The 19332-nt window shown below is 49.8% G+C and overlaps 1 protein-coding gene across 3 annotated transcripts in view; it reads left to right on the top strand.

The window, feature by feature from the left end:
- Positions 1 to 6868: 6868 nt before the first annotated feature.
- LOC116949460 (uncharacterized) overlaps positions 6869 to 19332 on the top strand; it is a 52455-nt gene continuing 39991 nt past the window's right edge. For all 3 annotated transcript variants that reach the window (XM_032966832.2, XM_032966833.2, XM_032966831.2), the window contains exons 1-2: positions 6869 to 6936; positions 14964 to 16100. In XM_032966832.2, coding sequence (XP_032822723.2) covers positions 6907 to 6936; positions 14964 to 16100 — 1167 coding nt within the window. In that variant the 5' untranslated portion in view covers positions 6869 to 6906. The remainder of the gene's footprint in view (positions 6937 to 14963; positions 16101 to 19332) is intronic.

The raw sequence follows: 19332 nt of genomic DNA, 5'->3' as shown, positions 1-19332 counted from the left end.
CCCGTCCCTTCTGGAACCTTCCAAAAGATGATTTTACATTAAAGGGGGAAAAAGGGGGATTAACTCGGAGTCGATACGAAGGAGCGGTGTTATTCATGTCAAGTGAACAGCACAACATCAACGCAAGAAAGTGAAGACATCGCGTGTCCACTTGTCTCACCGTGTCAGGGCGTTTGTCTGCATATCTAAAGTGTCTCAGCTTGATTCTGTATTCCCCAAGTCACTGGATCGTAGTTCCCCCTTTGTATGCCCTCCAATCCATGCACTCCTAATTTTCATTGTAATGCCAACCTTTGGTTCAAGTTTTACAGATCAAAAACGTGAACATTTACAAATAATCTGGACGCAAGCTTTTAGCCCATTGCGTATTGTAATTTCCGTATTGCCCCTTGTGTATTGTCTAGTGTTGCTTATTCTGTTTTGTGTATTGCATCTTGCAGATCGCGCATTACCGATTGTGCATTTACCTTTGCCGAGTTCTAATTGCCTGTCGCTTATTGCCCTTGGGCAACACCCTCCTATTTATTTGGAGATGGGGGTCGCACACCACGGGAGGCGAATTACTCGGTTCATTGGTGTTGGGCTCGCCGCGTGCGTTGGCAGGGAGGTCCGTGGGTCCGTGGTGAGACCCCTGCGCTACGTGCCCGGCGATCCCAGTTCAATTCCCGCACACGGTCAATACGGTACACATGACGATTATTTGAAATGGTCCTGGGGCTCGCCTAGGTCAACCCAGCCTCAAACAAACGAGTACTTGGTGCGGTGTGTAAACATCGCCACTCGGAAGACGATGGCGGCTTGGCGTGGTTCTGGTCGCGCACTCCGCCGTGTGCCGGGCTCCCCTTCAGAGGTGATCACGAACGGCACTTGCCCCAACAATGTTAAGGCGACATCATGGGGGCTTCCTTTGCCGGTGTCAAAATATAAGAATAGGAGAATAGGTTTTCCCCTTTTTTCTGGCAACAAAACAGTTGTGTTAAGATGTTAAAACACCAAGCTGATACCTTTGGCAAGGAATCAAAACATGCTCTGATGTTTGTATTAATGCCGACATGATTCCATGCAAAAGGTTTCAGTTTGGTGTTTTAACGTCTTAACACAGCTGTTTTGTTGCCAGAAAAAAGGGGAAAACCTCTTATTATAATGTTAAGGCTATACGGGATATATTTGTGGGTACGCGCGAGGCGAAGGGGGAAGTGGAACTTTATACTGGTAGGAACGAAGTTGTAAACTGAGTGTACCAGCCTGCAATAGATTAATGTGTCCGTCCGTCCGTCCCCTTTCAATACTTTAACGAAGTGAAATCTCGTGCTGTTTGGTGTAAAATCAGCAATAGACAGCGCAGGGACTTGTCCTACCAGCCCACCCTGCAGGGACCTGTTTGTTGGGCAACAGCGCGTGGCAACACTCGCGCCCCACACTCGATCCAGGCGCCTCTCAGCGTGCCGTGTTTATTATTTATTTATTTATTCTCTCCCTCCCTCTGCTGTGCATGGGCTCTGCGGTTTCTTCCCAGGGCTAAAAAGAACACACACAGTGTAACTCGTATTGACCAAGCATCCTAATGCTGAAAATGTTACCTCCAAATTACCTGCATATCGCGACATTTGGGTTGCAGAGCAGCATTTCCTTTCCTAAAAAATCTCTAGACTCCTCGATAATTATGTTTTATGGTTGATAATTATATTTATGGTTGGTAATTATCACCAAATGATGACGACGGATCCGTCCTGTCCAATCGGTCATGGTATGAAACACACCGCACCGTTCTCCTCTCAAACGGCGATGATGAATGATGCAGTGAGGAGGGCCAGCCTGATTTGGGTGTATCTCGCCCAGCGTCCTGCGGTTCAGGCCTCGCGCCGCCCCGTGGAAAGCAGCCGCCTCTCTGCGCGGGGATCGAGGGTTGCCCCCTCGCACGCGTGGGTTTCCTGTACGAGCACTGTGCTTTCCGCCCACGTACAATACACACTTATCAGTAATTTGCTGAAATAATTCATAACAAAAACCCAAAGCAGGACCCTCCTCAAAAGGAGTCATCAGACTCAGTGTGACCTTTAAGTAAACATCAATGTTATTACTGTAATCTTGATTTTTATTACTGTATTGTACGAATATTATCTTCACCCCCACACACGCACTCACATAGCCACGCCCATTCCTTTTTCTTTCTGGATACAGCCACATTACCAAATGTGATTTGTAAATTAGATTCTTAATGTATCGATAGTAAAATTTTAATGTCCACTTTTATTGAGGGACAGTGCGTTGTCTTGGTGTGGTCTGGGACTGTTTTTGCTGTTGTTTTAACTGCATTTGCCAAGCTTGGGAATAGGCGATGCAACTGTAACGTAAATACTTTATTTAGTCAAGGGGCGCCATGGTGGTGTGACATTGTCTTCCTAAGCCTGGTATGTAGAAGGTTCGATCCCAACCTTAACGCCTGTGTATTTCAAGTTTTATGTTCTTCCCGTGGTCGCATGGATTTTTTCTCCGGGTCCTTCAGTTTTCCCTCCGCATTTGGCATCATGCGTCTAGATTTTTTTTTTGCTACTGTAGTGGATTCCAGTGACACGGAGACGGTAGAGTATAGGCAGCACTTATTTATTTATAACAAGGGGTCACACTGAAGGGGTAGCGGCCCCTTCACCCGAATACACTTAGGAATATCCCCCTAGGCTATGTAGCCTATGTGCCCCGGTTCCTCCAGCTAAGGGCTCTAGGTGGAGGCTGTCTGATCTGTCCCTGGTTAAGCGCAGATCACGGCACCCCACCAACCAGACCGGCCCTTAGAAGGACGTCGGCTCTGTGGCTCCTGGGGCCGTACCACTGGCTTGCCCTGCCGATCCTGAGAAGGACAGCGGTCAGGGGAGTCCCAGGGTTCTGCTTAGCTGGTCTTCCTTCTTCCCTGGTACTTCATTATTGGACCCAACACTCTGCCCCGAGCTCTCTCACTCTCCGCCCTTTATACCCACAGACCCCTGGGTGGGGCTGTAGCAGCGGACGTGGTTGTAGCCACCTAGGATCAGACCAAGGATCGGCTGTACCTCTGCATCTCACAACACCCCTACACTATCAATGTCCACGTAATAAGGTAATAAGGCAACTAGCAACTATTTTGCCTACTTCAGCAATTGTTTCTTGTGTTGCGTTCGAAACATCATGATTTAATGTATATTATTTTATTTTATACCTATGTGACTTCACCGAAAGAACCAAAGAGTATGAGTAAGGCAACTTTATTGAGCTCTCATTTGTGGCCAGGCTGCTTCGGATAAATAAGTGATTTGTTTACCTTTCCTATACTTTGCACTCCTATCGTAATGTTATGAGCTGCCAATACTGTCTTCTTTGGTTCTTTCGGTAAAGTCACGTAGAATGAGAATAAAATAATAAATTGATAAAATGAAATAACACAATAAAATTATCACGACGTTTCGGCCACAACACAAGCGGCCTTCATCAGGTGAAGGGAGGAGACTGTCTGGAGGACAGCGCTGGAGTGAAAAAGCCACGCTCAGATCGCGACCTTTAAGCTGTGTGAGAAGAAACAAAGCGCCTTGACAAAGGAATTAGCATAGAATTTAGCATTGAAATAGCTGAGTGATTAGCTTGTGACTGGTCACAGAAATGGCTATGTTAAAGTTAAAGCATACACATCCACAGAGGCACCCCTTGACAAAGGAATTAGCATAGAATTTAGCATTGAAATAGCTGAGTGATTAGCTTGTGACTGGTCACAGAAATAGCTATGTTAAAGTCAGAGCATACATTCACAGAGGCACCTAGTACAAATCAAACAGGAGAATTTAGCATTGAAATAACTAGCAGAATTTAGCATTGAAATAACTGAGTGATTAGCTTGTGACTGGTCACAGAAATGGCTATGTTGAAGTCGCAGCCTACACATCTGAGCTATTCACAGTAACTGGGTATACACTACAATATATAATGAATACTATATAGTGAACCAATAAAAAACTAAATTATAAATTACCTCAATGTTATCAATAAACTCTATATATTCTCCAATCAGCTAACCTACCAACAATAAGTCGTTATATATCACAATGCTATATGGCGAAAAAATGGGTGGATTCTTACCCTCAACTTTAGCAACACGGATAGCTACGGGCCCCGTTCAGACGGACGAGTTCATCCATGGTCGGAACAGAGGAGGGGGAGAGAGACAGCTGCGAGGCGCTGTTATACTCCATGTTGTAAACCATACCATTAACCGTGGTGTGAGAGGTATTAAGAGTCAATGCCAGTGAAAGAGCTGCGGTCTGAAGGTCATCCTAAAATACAATTAATTAAGAACGGAAATGGTTTAAAACATCTTTCCAATGGTTACTAAGCCAGAATCCATCTCGGTTGAAATTGTCTCTGTGCTTGTATATGTGAATGGCCTCATGAACGAATCTCTCATGGTAGCCGGTTGGTTTGCAAAGAACCTCCGTCTTGGAGAAGTCAATGTCATGTGAGCCCACTGAATTATAACAGTGATCTTCCACGGCAGAGGAGTTCGTTCTACCGTGTTTCAAGTCTGCTTTATGTTCGCGGATGCGGTCCGAGATGTGTCGTTTGATTTCTCCAATGTAGCTACTACCACAGAGGCACTTTAGTTTGTAAACGCCCGGGTACTGTATGTCTGGAACAGCATCTTTTACAGATGGAACTAGATCACGGATTTTATGTACTGTGTTGAATCGGACCTGGATCTTATGTTTATTCAGGATTTTGGAGATCTTTTTAGTGACCCCTGCAATGTAGGGTAAGGTGATGGTTTTGAGTGGCTCCACAAGAGGATCCTTCTTCATGACTGGAGTGATGGCTTTGCGGATTGTGTAGTCGGAGTAACCATTAGCCCTGAGAGCCTGGTGTACGTGCTTGAGTTCACTGGTAATGTGTTCCTGGTCGGAAATTCATTGGGCTCTATGGTATAGAGTCTCGATGAGGGAGTTCTTCTGGGATGGATGGTGGTGGGAGTCCGGTTTCAAGTAAGCATCTGTATGGGTAGCTTTCCTGTAGACAGAGTGGCTCATTGAACCATCATGTCTCCTTTTAATTAAGACATCCAAAAAGGGTAGTTTGCCATCTTTTTCGACCTCCATGGTAAATCTGATGGCTGGGTGTATGGAATTGATGTGGTCACGGAATTGGTCTAGAGCAGGCTGGCCATGTGGCCAGATGACAAAGGTGTCATCCAGGTACCTCTTCCATAAGGTCGGGCGTAGAGTGGCAGTCTGGATGGCGTCAGTTTCAAATTTTTCCATGAATACGTTGGCTACAACCGGAGATAGGGGGGAGCCCATTGGGGTGCCCTCAGTTTGTTTGTAGAAAGTTCCATTCCAGGTGAAGTATGTGTTGGTTAAGCAATGTCTCACCAGGGGGGGGTACATCAGTATGCAGTCCTTGATGAACCAGGTCTTCAATGATAGCGATCGTGTCAGGTACCGGGACTTTGGTGAACAAGGACACCACATCAAAACTGACAAGCAGGTCGTCTGGGGATAGGAAATGCCTTTGATTGTCGATACCAGGTGAGTAGAATTTAGTACCGCAGAGGTGGTTTTTCCAGTGAAAGGTCGCAGTATATCAGCAAGAAAACGTGCCAGTTTATAGGTGGGGGAGTTGATAGTAGAGACGATGGGACGAAGGGGTGTATCTTCTTTGTGTATCTTTGGAAGGCCATATAATCTTGGTGGTCTGGCAGCAGAGGGTTTCAACGAGAACTGGTTGGTCTGATCAATTAATGCTGTGGAATCGGAGATGATTTTGTTCGTTTTGGTAACCAGGCTGTTGGTGGGATCTCTTTTTATTTTTGTATAGCTGCCATCGTTGAGTAGTTCTTGAATTTTGTTGTTATATTCTGTTTTGTCCATGATGACAGTGGCATTGCCAATACTGGATAACTAAACAGAGCTTCATAGCTCATCGGATTCCTCCTGCAGTCTAAATAAAGATTTTGATTCTTTACTAGCCACGCCCCTCATTTCCACCCTCCCGCCACTTTACTAGCCCCACCCCTCACGTCCACCCCCACTTTACTAGCCCCGCCCCTCACGTCCACCCCCACTTTTCTAGCCCCGCCCCTGACGTCCACCCCCACTTTACTAGCCCCGCCCCTCACGTCCAACCTCCCCTCACTTTACTAGCCCCGCCCTTCACGTCCACCCCCACTTTACTCGCCCCGCCCCTCACGTCCACCCCCACTTTACTAGCCCCACCCCTCATGTCCACCCCCACTTTACTAGCCCCGCCCCTCACGTTCACCCCCACTTTATTAGCCCCGCCCTTCACGTCCACCCCCACTTTACTTGCCCCGCCCCTCACGTCCACCCCCACTTTACTCGCCCCGCCCCTCATGTCCACCCCCACTTTACTAGCCCCACCCCTCACGTCCACCCCCACTTTACTCGCCCCGCCCCTCACGTTCACCCCCACTTTACTAGCCCCGCCCCTCATGTCCACCCCCACTTTACTAGCCCCGCCCCTCACGTTCACCCCCACTTTACTAGCCCCGCCCCTCACGTCCACCCCCACTTTACTAGCCCCGCCCCTCACGTTCACCCCACTTTACTAGCCCCACCCCTCACGTCCACCCCCACTTTACTCGCCCCGCCCCTCACGTTCACCCCCACTTTACTAGCCCCGCCCCTCATGTCCACCCCCACTTTACTAGCCCCGCCCCTCACGTCTACCCCCACTTTACTAGCCCCGCCCCTCATGTCCACCCCCACTTTACTAGCCCCGCCCCTCACGTCCACCCCCACTTTACTAGCCCCGCCCCTCAAGTCCACCCCCACTTTACTAGCCCCGCCCCTCAAGTCCACCTCCCCCCGCTTTAGTAGCCCCGCCCCTCACGCCCACCCTGCCCCCTCTAGATATGGCCCCGCCCCTCAGATGCCAGTCGCTTGGGAAGTCAAGATAATGGTGAGTGTGCGGTCTCCGCTAATAGCTCTTACAATCACAACTGTTACCCATGCTCTAATTATTGTATTTGTGTAGCAGTGTGTATGTATACCTTGTTTGTATGTGTACGAGTGTATGTATGAGTGCATATGTAAGTATATACATTATGTGTGTATATAAGTATACTATGTTTGGAAGTTTTTTTGTGTGCATCTAGCCTGGCACAAGCGCAGTGGTGATGTCATCGCAACTTCGTGGCAAACGGCGGTTGTTGTGATTGTGTGTACAGAATGTAAATACGTGTGGTTGTTGTGTTTGTGTGTACAGAATGTAAATACGTGTGGGGAAGTCAATAGCGGTTGTTTTACGGGGAGAATCGTCCCCGCCCTGGGAATGCGGAATTTCCACCACGGCTCAGGGCTGTGGAAGATGAGTATCAACGTCTCAATGCGCATCTGAGCAGGAACTCAGTTTGAAGATGTAAAGTGTGTACGTGTCTCGCGGGTCGCGCGTCGCACCTGGCCACCCAAGTTCGATTCCTGCTCACCGGTGACAATTATCTGAACCGGTCCTGGGCCTCCCCTAGGAATAAGTACCTGGTGCGGTGTGTAAACATCGGCCTTCATAGGTGCTTGTTAACAGCACTTGTCACAACAGCCTGTGCAGGCTATACGTGGGATCTTTGTGTGGAGACACAGGTCTACGTGGATGTGAGGTGTCCGCTGAGTGACGCGTGTGGAAGGGCAGCGCCAAACGAACTCTCTCCGCTGAAGCCCTCTCGTCGTGGCGAGCAGCAGACCTCGATATTGAATTCATGACTGCTGCCATCACGCGCATGACGAGAGCGGTCACCTCCGCTGCCTGTTGCTGCGCGGTGTAAACACGCGCGCTGCTGCTGGTGGTCAGGGTTTGTTCCTCTTAAACACACCGTGCTCAGTGATAGAGCGAGCAGCTTGCAATCGGAAGGTTGCGGGAGTTAAAACCGTGGTTGAGTACCACTTTGTGGGGAAGTAAAACGCGGTTGTCCGCCCCCCGCCAGAGGAATGTGGAACTTCCACCACTGGCTCTGCTGCAGGGTTGTAAACAGAGGAGCACTGATGCTTCATTGCTCATTGAGCAGTACAGTACGTTGCCATTTATTTATAGACATATACACACTAGGAAGTTACGTGCGTTTGATGCCTGGCCACGACTAACATCAGTGGCAAGTGATATCTGAACGATTCCCCTTCACCATGAACTCGCAATGACCAGCATGATGAAGAATTGTCAAACATGGTGCGGGGAGGCCTTCAGGCAGCAGTGGATTAATCAAAGGCTGTATTTAAGTATAAATCTGGACAGAATGTTATAACAATCGGAATTGACGAGGCTGGTTCAACGGGAATCGGTAACCGTTTTGAGAATCGATAACTGTTTCCTAAAGTCAAGAATCCGTTTACAGTGTAATTTTAGTAGAAAGAGGTGGACTTACCCACATCTTACCCCACCACATGCGCCCTGCCGATCGATTGCGGCGAACCCACGAACACTGCCTGGGTCACACGACCGGTGGGGGATTTAGGAAACGTGCCCCATTGGTTCACAACTGCTGCGCCGAGATGCCGTGGTCCCGGCGATCTCTGGATTGAGAGTCAATTTCTTCTGCCCACTACCTCCTCTACCACCGCCACCGCGGTGGCAGCTGCTCTTATTTCTCAGTTCAAAGCCTAGTGCGTTGTCGCTATCGACATTGTAGATGTGTGGCGATAGCCGGGGTTTTTCGAGGTGTTTTCCATGTGGTTATCGGTAACGTAAAAAGGAACCCTTCTAAAAGTCCGGGTCCTTATTGCGAGCGATAGAATTTAACAGCCGGAAACGAGAGGGGAACTTAACATTTCATGCTTACAAAATGCGGCTGAGGATAGAGAAGAGCAGTGTTCAAGAATGGTGTGAGTGAGTTCGCTCAACACTGGCGGCGGCGATTGGAGGGAGACACGACTAGAACACTCAGCAGATACACCGAGGGCGATTGTTGAAGGGAGACTAGGATCAATCTCATGATATGGGCGGCGGAGGTTGCGCAGTGGTGACACGTGCGCCACACAGCCACAATCCCCAGGGCTCAATTGGCCAATACCAGTTACATTGTGCGTGTTGTCTTTAGCAATGGGAGGAAACCCATGCAGAACAAGATGAGGACATGCAAACTCCACACAGGGAGGTGCCCGAGTTGGAAATCGAACCCAGGTGATTTTGGCTGTGAGGTGCGAGTGTCACCACCGCGCTGCCGCCCAATGATAGAGCAAATTAAACTGAGAAGTTCGTAAAGAGGCAGAGAGAAGTTGCGTTCTTAGAACAACACCGAGAAGGTGGAACAACTCAGACACCCTGGAGAGTGCCGGGAGAGACAACAGTACAGTAAATATACAGTGTACGTATACAAAAAGACAAAAAATCCCCCGTCTAGCCTACACAAACTGTTGGGAAAAGTACGGTTAGCGAGCAACTATGAAGGCCAGCCGCCTTTGTATCCCTGCGCCGATTATTTACTCCGCAGCAGGTTGTACAGCACTCGTTTGAGGCTCAGTGGATCTAACGGAGACACACATCCCCTGGCGCACTCGTGTGTGGGGGTCGGGAGAGGAAGGGCAAGTTTCCTGTAGAACAGGGAAACAGCAGAAACCGCGGCGAGAAGAGCGAGGGCTACAGCTCTGGGAGCCGGGGGAGGGGTAGGGCTATTGATAAGTTTAAGGCTCGCGATAGAAGTGGCAGTCGTGATAGGAGTAGGGGTAGTGATCGGGGTATGGGTAGTGATTTGGGTAGTGATAACGTATGACAAGTGATAGGGGTAATACATTTTTGCACCGTACATAACCACTCGTGCTAATCGGAGGTATGGAGAATGATTGATAGGGGTAGTGATAGAGGAAGGGCTACTGATAGGGGTAGAGTTACTGAAACAGGTGGAGTATTGATCAGGGTGTAAATAGTGATTTGAGTGGGGGTAGTGATAGGGTTGGAGGTAGTGATAAGGCTAGTGATAGTGGAATGTCTCAGGATGGAGTAGTGATAGGGGTAGAGTGCACTTTAAAATACCTTACTCCTACGCATAACCTATGTAGCTTGCTTGTCCACATATTTACATTTGCCGTACTTACACTCTTATGGTCAGTCGCCTGCCGACTTTGCGCTGAAGACTCACGCCACTCTCCCGTCATGCCAGCTGGTTTGCACCTGCCCTCTACCCAGCGAGGGCGAACGCCACCACCTATTGGTTGCGAAAACCTACGTGTTAAACTGGTCACCACCTATTGGTTGCGAAAGCCTACGTGTTAAACTGTCCACCACCTATTGGTCGCGAAAGCCTACGTGTTAAACTGACCACCACCTATTGGTTGCGAAAACCTGCGTGTTAAACTGGCTACCACCTATTGGTCGCGAAAGCCTACGTGTTAAACTGGCCACCACCTATTGGTCGCGAAAGCCTACGTGTTAAACTGGTCACCACCTATTGGTCGCGAAAGCCTACGTGTTAAACTGGCGACCACCACCTATGGGTCGCGAAAGTCTACGTGTTAAACTGGCCACCACCTATTGGTCGCGAAAGCCTACGTGTTAAACTGGCCACCACCTATTGGTCGTGAAAGCCTACGTGTTAAACTGGCCACCACCTATTGGTCGCGAAAGCCTACGTGTTAAACTGGCCACCACCACCTATTGGTCGCGAAAGCCTACGTGTTAAACTGGCCACCACCACCTATTGGTCGCGAAAGCCTACGTGTTAAACTGGCCATCACCTATTGGTCGCGAAAGCCTACGTGTTAAACTGGCCACCACCTATTGGTTGCGAAAGCCTACGTGTTAAACTGGCCACCACCTATTGGTCGCGAAAGCCTACGTGTTAAACTGACCACCACCTATTGGTCGCGAAAACCTGCGTGTTAAACTGGCCACCACCTATTGGTCGCGAAAGCCTACATGTTAAACTGGCCACCACCTATTGGTCGCGAAAGCCTACGTGTTAAACTGGCCACCACATATTGGTCGCGAAAGCCTACGTGTTAAACTGGCCACCACCTATTGGTCGCGAAAGCCTACGTGTTAAACTGGCCACCACCTATTGGTCGCGAAAGCCTACGTGTTAAACTGGCCACCATCTATTGGTCGCGAAAGCCTACGTGTTAAACTGGCGACCACCACCTTTTGGTTGCGAAAGCCTACGTGTTAAACTGGCCACCACCTATTGGTCGCGAAAGCCTACGTGTTAAACTGGCCACCACCTATTGGTCGCGAAAGCCTACGTGTTAAACTGGCCACCACCTATCTCTACCCCCCATTCTAAAACTGCATTTGTCCTCTGAACGCTGTCCATTTCGTATCTTCTGCCACAAAGTATTTGCTAGTTTCCCTCTTCGGTCGCACCCATTTATCATACGTTAGCTTTTGCAACCCTGATCCCCAAAGCCACTCCCGTCACTTGCCATTGAAATATTTGTCAATGAGTGCCCCCTGCTCTGCACCTTTAACGCATATAGGAAAGTCACACTGCATCGTATGACTTTTCCAGGAGGGTGCTGCATTGGGTTTTTATTTGAGATGTTTTCAGCCAATTACATGATGAGTTGTGTTTGTTATACGTGTGGGAGGAAATCCGGAGTGCGTGGAGAAAACCAACACGTGTGCGAGGGGGGAAACACTATCCCGTACAGATGGAAACATATGGCATCTAGTGAATTTTCTGTACACAAAACCCTTGAATATCATGGGTTTATTCTTCGCGGTTTCGACCTATTGTGGGAAAACCTCTTTGTATACCAATTTAGCTATCGCTGGGGTTAGTTTTGGCCTTATGCAGGTGCAGTGTTCTTCACGGAGGCACACACTTGACTTGGAGGCAACACGTTTATTACACAGCCCCAACAGGGTGAACTACATAAACGTACACACGCTAACTAGACTCTAACAGGGTAATGACATAACTGGGTCAGTCAGTAATGTCCGGATTGACCCACGATGCCGAGCGGAGACCGAAGATCGGATAGACGTAGCGCCGAGGGTTGATTCCAGAGAATAGCCCCGATCGGGGCTCAGGACTCGGCCTTTATCAGCCGCGGCGTGGCCGGGCTCGGCCCTTGGCCACGCCCCCTTCCAGATCCTTCCCGAAGGCTCTGGCCCCTACCTCACGTGTCCCTCTCTCCCCCTTTTGGGCCCCCCTTGCCACCTCGTCCGGTCACGTGCCCTCTCGGCGTCACCCAGACTGCCATGTCCTCACTCGACCTCTCTCCCTGTTACCAGGACTATGCCTCCTAGGGCCTGCTTCCATGGCATACCCACTCCGGTTACAGAGAGAAGCCCAAGACACAGCTCCACTCTTGTGACAGTAGCTGGCGCTAAACGCCATAGTGACCCCATTTATGTCACTACACGGGTATACTGTGCCCGGAAGTACTGTATCATTGACTGTGATGCGGAGCGGGCGAGGGATACGAAGCAGTCTGTGGTACTTCAACCTTTGCCGTGCAAGCATCTCACGGACAAAGACAAAGACCCCCCTATGTAGCCTGAACAGACTGTTTAGGGTTGATGTGATGGTTGCTCTTTTTTATTAATAAGGGAGAGAGAGCAGTTTGGCTCCATTTTCTCTCCCATGCAATTCCCTCAATATTATAGGGCACCAATGCGGACTTTTTAACATGATTTAATACCGACAGAAAGATGGAGAAATAACTCGATCCAGAATAAAGGTAATCTTAAGATTTGAAATGTATTTACTAGCTTTACTACCCGACTTCGCCCCACACTTGGATTCTTTGTCTTGGATTAATACACGGCCTACACGGAGGGTGGGGGGGGGGAATGCGTGACGTCAGCAGGCACACTGCGTGACTTGCTGTGCAAAATATATCCATTATTGCGCCCCCCCCCCCCAAAATACAAAAGTATATTTCTATACTTTTTGCATTGTGTACAGTCTGGAAGTTGTTTGTTGCATGTCGGGAAGTATGCTAAACATTTCAAACAGACACATTCACAAATTTCCCTTTTATATATATAGATGAATTGGTTCATTATGCCCGTTTGATGCACGATGCACAAGAACCAACTGTGGTGGATTACAATGTATCATCAACCAAGTACAAACAACTCTTAAAAATGATCAAAACTCTTAACTGAACACAGCGACCCCGCGCGTCAACAATTACAGAACACCGAGTACAACCGACTGCTAACACATTCCTGCGGAGGGAGCTGGTAGGAACGTTGGGTTGCTCGGTCAATGGCCAGGGTCAACGGCGGCGTGGTGTATTCCACAAACATGCCCGACTGTAAGGGCGGGCACAAGCCGGCGTGAGTAGGTTAAACGTTGAGTTTTATAAGGGCACCACGGGGTGACCAGCCTCTCCCCACCCTCCCTATCCAGCCCCTCTCCACCCTCTCCACCCAGCCCCTCCCCACCCTCCCCACCCAGCCCCTCCCCACCCTCCCCACCCAGCCCCTCCCCACCCAGCCCCACCCTCCCAACTCAGCCCTTCCCCACCCTCCCCTCCCCACCCAGCCCCTCTGTCCCCACCCAACCCCTCTGTCCCCACCCAGCCCCACCCCTCCCATTTTTGGATGCACGACGGACGAACGGACACAATAATCCCCTCTGGGCTGGTGGTGTAACCAGGAGGTTCCTACCAGTAAAACTCTTGAAACTCGACCACACATCTGTATAGCACCCCGCAATCACAGAACACCGTGGTGAGACAACAAATATAGAAAAAAATGTGAAGACTGTTCGTACCAATCCTCACGCACGATCCACTTTTGGGTGGCGAAACAATGCAGCAGAAGTCCAACGACAGTCTCAGGACTTGGCTGAGGTCTTCAACAGTGTCCTGAGAAGCTCGACGCAGTTTCAGTCTTGGGACTTGGTTGTGGAGCTTCCAAAGAGTGCTCTGAGCGACTCAACGCAATGGCACAGCGCTCACAGCGACTCAGTGCAACAGCTGTGCCGAGCACCGACTCAGTCCACCACGCAGCACTGCACACAGCGACTCCGCTCACCAGCAGCACTGTGCAGCAGCCATCCCACACAACTGCAGCAATGTCCCGAGCGCCGACTCATCGTACATCAACGTCCCGCAGCAACCGGCCCCTCGCGGGAGCCCCCCCGGGCCCCGATGAACGCCGACCGCCCCAGACGTATGCCACACACACCGCCGCCCTCGTACGCGAGTAGCGCTCACCTAAATACCCAAGCCCTCGCGGCCTCTCTCAGCTGCCTGTTGCTAGGTGGCATGCCTCCGTCTCTCATGCCTCAGTCTCTCACGCCTCACCCCCTGTCAATCAACTTGGCTCGTGCAGCGTCCTCCAATTGGAACTTGCCTTCTCTTAGCAGAGCCAAGGTACAGTCCCTCCTCGACGCCGACAGGAATACAGTTTTGCAATCCACCAACCCCTGCTGCTGCCGCTACAGTGCTGGTTTACAGGCGATCACGTGCAGCAGCATAGCCCCCGCAGCCCAGCAAAGTACTCGCTCCACCTGGCCACTCACTGCCATTGCCCCACTCTCCCTCGCAATAAACACATGCCCCGTACGATCGACTGGTGGGTCACGACAGAAACACCACGGTCGATCGGCAGGTCGTGTGTGGTGGGGTAAAATGTGGGTATGCCTATCTCTTCCAAGTAGTCTGGTAGGTGTGGAATAGTTATAGCTCCGCCTAGTGGGTGACCTTCCGCCAGCTGTGGCGTGAGCAAGGCCGTTACAGGGACACACCTGTACCTTTTAACGGAGAAACGGGGGGAAATGTAACCACGCAGTGACTTGGGCTACCGTGCGGGTTGTACGTCCATGCGCAGTGCCAATCGGTGCATTCTTTTTTGACATGAAACTGGAAACGATTACCGGTGACTGGGAACTGACATCCGATCATACCAGGAAGCGTGCAACGCACCTTGTGCATAACGCGTGTGGTGTATGCGGGGCGTGTCGGGCGTGTGCGTGGCATGCGTGGGTCATGTGGTGTCCTTGGCGTGTGTGGTGTGTTCGTGGTGTGTGTGGTGTGCGTGTTTCTCAGGCGGCCCCTGACATCAAGAAGCTCATGGCGTGCTTCAACAATGAGGAGGCGGGGGGCGGGGCCACCTCCATGCCCCAGCCTCCCCTCTCCACGGGCCCCAAACTTTCCGGTTCCTCCCCCTTCTTCCCTGGAAGGGGCGGGGCTTCTGCACGAGGAGGTGGCGTGGGGGTTGGCTTCGCCGGAAGGGGCGGGGTCAGGTTTGGAGGGGTGGGCGGGGCTTCATCCGAGGTGGGCGGGGCTACAGATGGAGGGGGCTCAGAAGTTGTAAGCGGGGCCAAGTTCGGAAGAGGCGGAGCAAAGTTTGGAGTGGGCGGTGCCTCTGAAGCGGTGGGCGAGGCCAAAATGTGGGGTATGGGTGGAGCTAAGCCAGAAGCGGGAAGGGCTACTGAAGGCATGGGAGGGGCCAAATCAGGTGTGGGGGAGACTATGTACGAAGTGAGCAGCCCCTCGGATGGGGCAGGTGGCATGGGAAGGGGCGTGGCCAAATTCGGAGGAGTGGGCGTGGCCAAAGTTTGGGGTGTTGGAGCGAAGTTTGGAGTGGGCGTGGCAAATGAAGTTGCAGGCAGAGCCAAACCCGGGAGGAGCGGGGCCTCTAATGAGGCAGACGGAGGTGCCTCATTTGGAGGAAGGGGCGCGGCCAAATTTGAAGGAGTAGGCGGAGTTAAGATTGTGACAGGCGAGGCTACGGATGGAGTAGGTGGGGCTAAAGAGGGCGACAACCCGGCCTCCGCTTGCAGCAGTGGCGACAGTGTCGGGGGCGGGGTCAAATTCGGAGGGGGTGGAGCCAAGTTTGGTGGCAACCGGGTGGGTGTGGCCTCAGATGATACGGGCGGAGCTAAGCCCGCAGTGGGAGGGGCCAGTATTGGGGTGGGTGTAGGCAGGTTTGGCAGCGCAGTGAGTGGGGCAACATCGGGGGTGGGCGGGGCAACATCGGGAGTGGGCGGGGCTCCACATGGGGTGGGCGTGGCTAGGTCGGGAGCTGGCGGGGCTCCGCTGGCAGTATCTCCACTGGCAGCAAAGCTGAGGGCTCAAATCGCGAGTGTGAAGAGTGGAGGGAGGACCGGCGGGAAGGAGGAGGAGGAGGAGGGAGGGGAGAAGAGGTGGAAGAGGGGAGGAGCAGGGACCACGGGAGGAACGGTGAGAGATTAACATCATCAGCGGTATATATCATCATCATTCCTTGTACATTTAGGTAGCGCGTTTAACATATAGGCTTTCGCAACAACATATAGGCTTTCCGGTGAGATCGCGTAAATATAAATGTGTCGTTAAATCTGCCACCAACCGACACAGCCAATAAGTAAGTCACATAAACAAAACATGCCAATACCGGATTAATTGCTCTTGTGGCAAATGCTATGTGGGTCAGACTGGACGAATGACCAGCATGAGACTAAAAGAACACCAAAGGAATATTAAATACTCACAAATAAAACTATCGGCAGTGGCAGAACACGCGTTCCAAAAAGGACACGCAACTGACTTTGAGTGCTGTGCAAAACTAGTTACTATTGGCCAAGACTAATTAGAGAATCTACCGAAATTGAGAGATATAAAAAAATTTATCCATTGCAATTTATTTGACTACAATAACCCCCCCCCTTCACACCTGATTGGCTCACAAGTGACGATATCACATTTATACCTCTATTTAAGAACAAAACAGGAGGATTTCTCAATAACTCTGGCTGTTGCCTAATGATGCTGGTTATAATTACTGGCAAAACGTCATACTCGAATTGTAAATGTTGTAGGTTTACTCTCCAACACACCGGTGTGCTGTAGTAGTAAAGAATTAGCATGTTTTGTTTACGTGAGAAACCTTACTAATTGTCTGTGTTGGGTGGTGGTGGGTTTAACGACACATTTATATATTTACGCGATATAACCCAAAACAAAACCTCTTATGGATTTATATAGCGCCTTAATTAAGGCGCTGTACAGTGAAATATGGAGGGGATATATGTAAGATAAAACGTGATGAGTGGATGTGATGTATGTAAAATTAGGGGGAGGTGACGATGCGTGGAATAAACGAAGATGGAAATGAGATGAGCGGATTGATGATGGGTGACCATGGGGAGTTTGGGGCAAGCAATGCGCTAATACGAGTGGGGAGGACAACAAGGGGCACAGGAAGGGTAGGCATAGAGAATAAGGAGTGGGTTTAAGAGAAGAGCCGAAGGTAGTGAGAGAGGCAGTTTATTTCAGTGAAGAGGGGCTAGGAGAGAGCATGAGCGAAACCAAGACTGTCCACATGGAGGGGGAGGAACAGAAAGAGACAGCAAAGATTTAGAATGCAAAGAGCGGGCAGGAACATAAAGTGAGATGAGAGAAGAGAGGTAAGGAGGAGCCAGGCTGTAGAGAGATTTATAAACTAAGGTAAGGAATTTAAAGTGAAAACGATAATAAACAGGGAACCATTGTAGCTGCATGAGGAGGAGCAATGTGTGGGAATGAAAGGGAAGATTGATGATATGGGCAGCGGCGTTTTGAATTTGTGGGAGTGGTTTGAACGTGTAGGATGGTAGACTGATCATGAGAGAATTGCAGTTGTCGAGTCGACTGAAGATGAGGGAGTGAATAAGGAGTTTGGTGGCAGTGATTGTGATGACATGGCAGATTTTACGAATGTTTTAAAGGTGAAAACGGCAGCAATAAGTAGTGGCGGTTATGTGGTCAAATAGGGAGAGTGATGAGTTGAAGATTACACCAAGGTTGTGGACAGACTTTACCGAAGTAAGAGAAAATGGGGGAAAGGAGATAGTGGGACAAGGAGGAGGAGAACATGAAACTAGGAAGAAGAGGATGTGTGTGTTTTTAAGGGTTGATGGAGATAAAGTGTTGGGTCATCCAAGATTGAATGGTGATTAGACGAGAGGAAATGTGCAGTGCAAGGTCCAGAGTGAAGGAGGAGAAAGAGAGAACAATGTGGGTGTCGTCAGCAAAGAAATGATGTGGGAGGTTGATGAGAGAAGGGATTCAAGTGGAGGTATATAAAGAGAGAAAGAAGGGGGCCGAGGACAGAACCTTGGGAGACACAGATAGTGGTAAGGGGGAGAGGTAACATGGTTGAATGAGACAGCTGAAGTGTGCGAGGAAAGATAGGACTGGACCCATGACAGAGCGGTACCTGAGATGCCAACAGAAGAAAGGGTAGAAATGAGAGTGGGATGATCAATTGTGTCAAAGGTTGCGGTGAGGTCCAGCAAAATTAGAATGGAAGAAAGACCAGCGTGCTTAGAGTTAGCTAATTCTGGACAGCGATTAGGGCCGTTTTGTGGCATTAAGGGGACCCGGATTGGAATTGTAGTTATTTGCGATGGGAAGTAATAAACTTGGTTAGGCAGCAGTGGACCGGGCATTTCAGAAGCTTATAAAAGAAGGGAAGTATGGAAATTGGATGGTAGTTCTCTGGATGAGTGGTGTCAAGAGTTGTTTTTTTAGGGAGGGGAATAATGGTGGCATATTTGAATTCAGGAGGAAAGGCACCAGAGGAGACGGAGTAATTGAAGAGGGACCCCAAGATAAAGTAGAATCATAGGGAGGAGATGGGATAGAATTGGGTCGAGAGGACATGAGGTGGGGTGGGATTTGGAGACAATGGATATGAGTTCGGAGGCAGTTGGTGAAGTTAAAAATGAAAAGGTGTAATCTGGAGGAATAGGCTGGGCAAGTGTGGCAGGGTGAAGAGGGGAAGGGGAAGGAAAAGATGAACAAATGTGATCGATTTTTGTGGTGAAATAAGTTGCAAAATTCAGTTGCAGTAGGGCCAGAATAAAGGGAAGACATGGGAGGAGGAACATGGTGGATAAGACTATTTAGAGTTGAGAATAATTGACGTGGATGAGGTGCAAGGGAGGAGATGAGAGCCAAAAAATAGTCTTGTCTTGCTAACTCAAGGGCTGATAGAAAGACTGATAACAATGACAGATAGGAAACCCTATTTTCAGATAAAGGGAATTTATTTTAGAAGCCATTCAGCTTTAGGCAAACGACGTCGTTCTGTTTTTGTAGACAGGGATTAATCCAAGGTTGGGGGGGCTTAGTAGAGGGGAGCCGAGGGCGGAGGGGAGCTCGTAAATTGAGAGAGAGAGAAATTGCATTTGAAAGTGTGGTGGATGCTGCATCAAGGGGGAGGGAATTGAAATCAGGTATAGGGGGTAGGAGAGATGAGGTTCTGGCGATCAGGGAGCTGATTAACAGTGAGCAGAGTTTACGGCGGGGGATTAGGGGAGCAGACATGCGGGAAAGGGATGAGGGAGAAGAAAATGAAATGGTGAGGGAGAGGAGGAGATGATAAGAAGGGGGACGTGGGGCCGTGATAATAGAGGATGCTTGACAACTGGAAATGAAGATGAGGTCGAGA

Source organism: Petromyzon marinus, chromosome 36 (genome assembly GCF_048934315.1).
Source record: "Petromyzon marinus isolate PM22_M1 ecotype Great Lakes invasive population chromosome 36, UKy_Petmar_22M1.pri1.0, whole genome shotgun sequence".
Lineage (NCBI taxonomy): Eukaryota > Metazoa > Chordata > Hyperoartia > Petromyzontiformes > Petromyzontidae > Petromyzon > Petromyzon marinus.
This window is presented reverse-complemented; position numbering and strand designations above follow the sequence as displayed.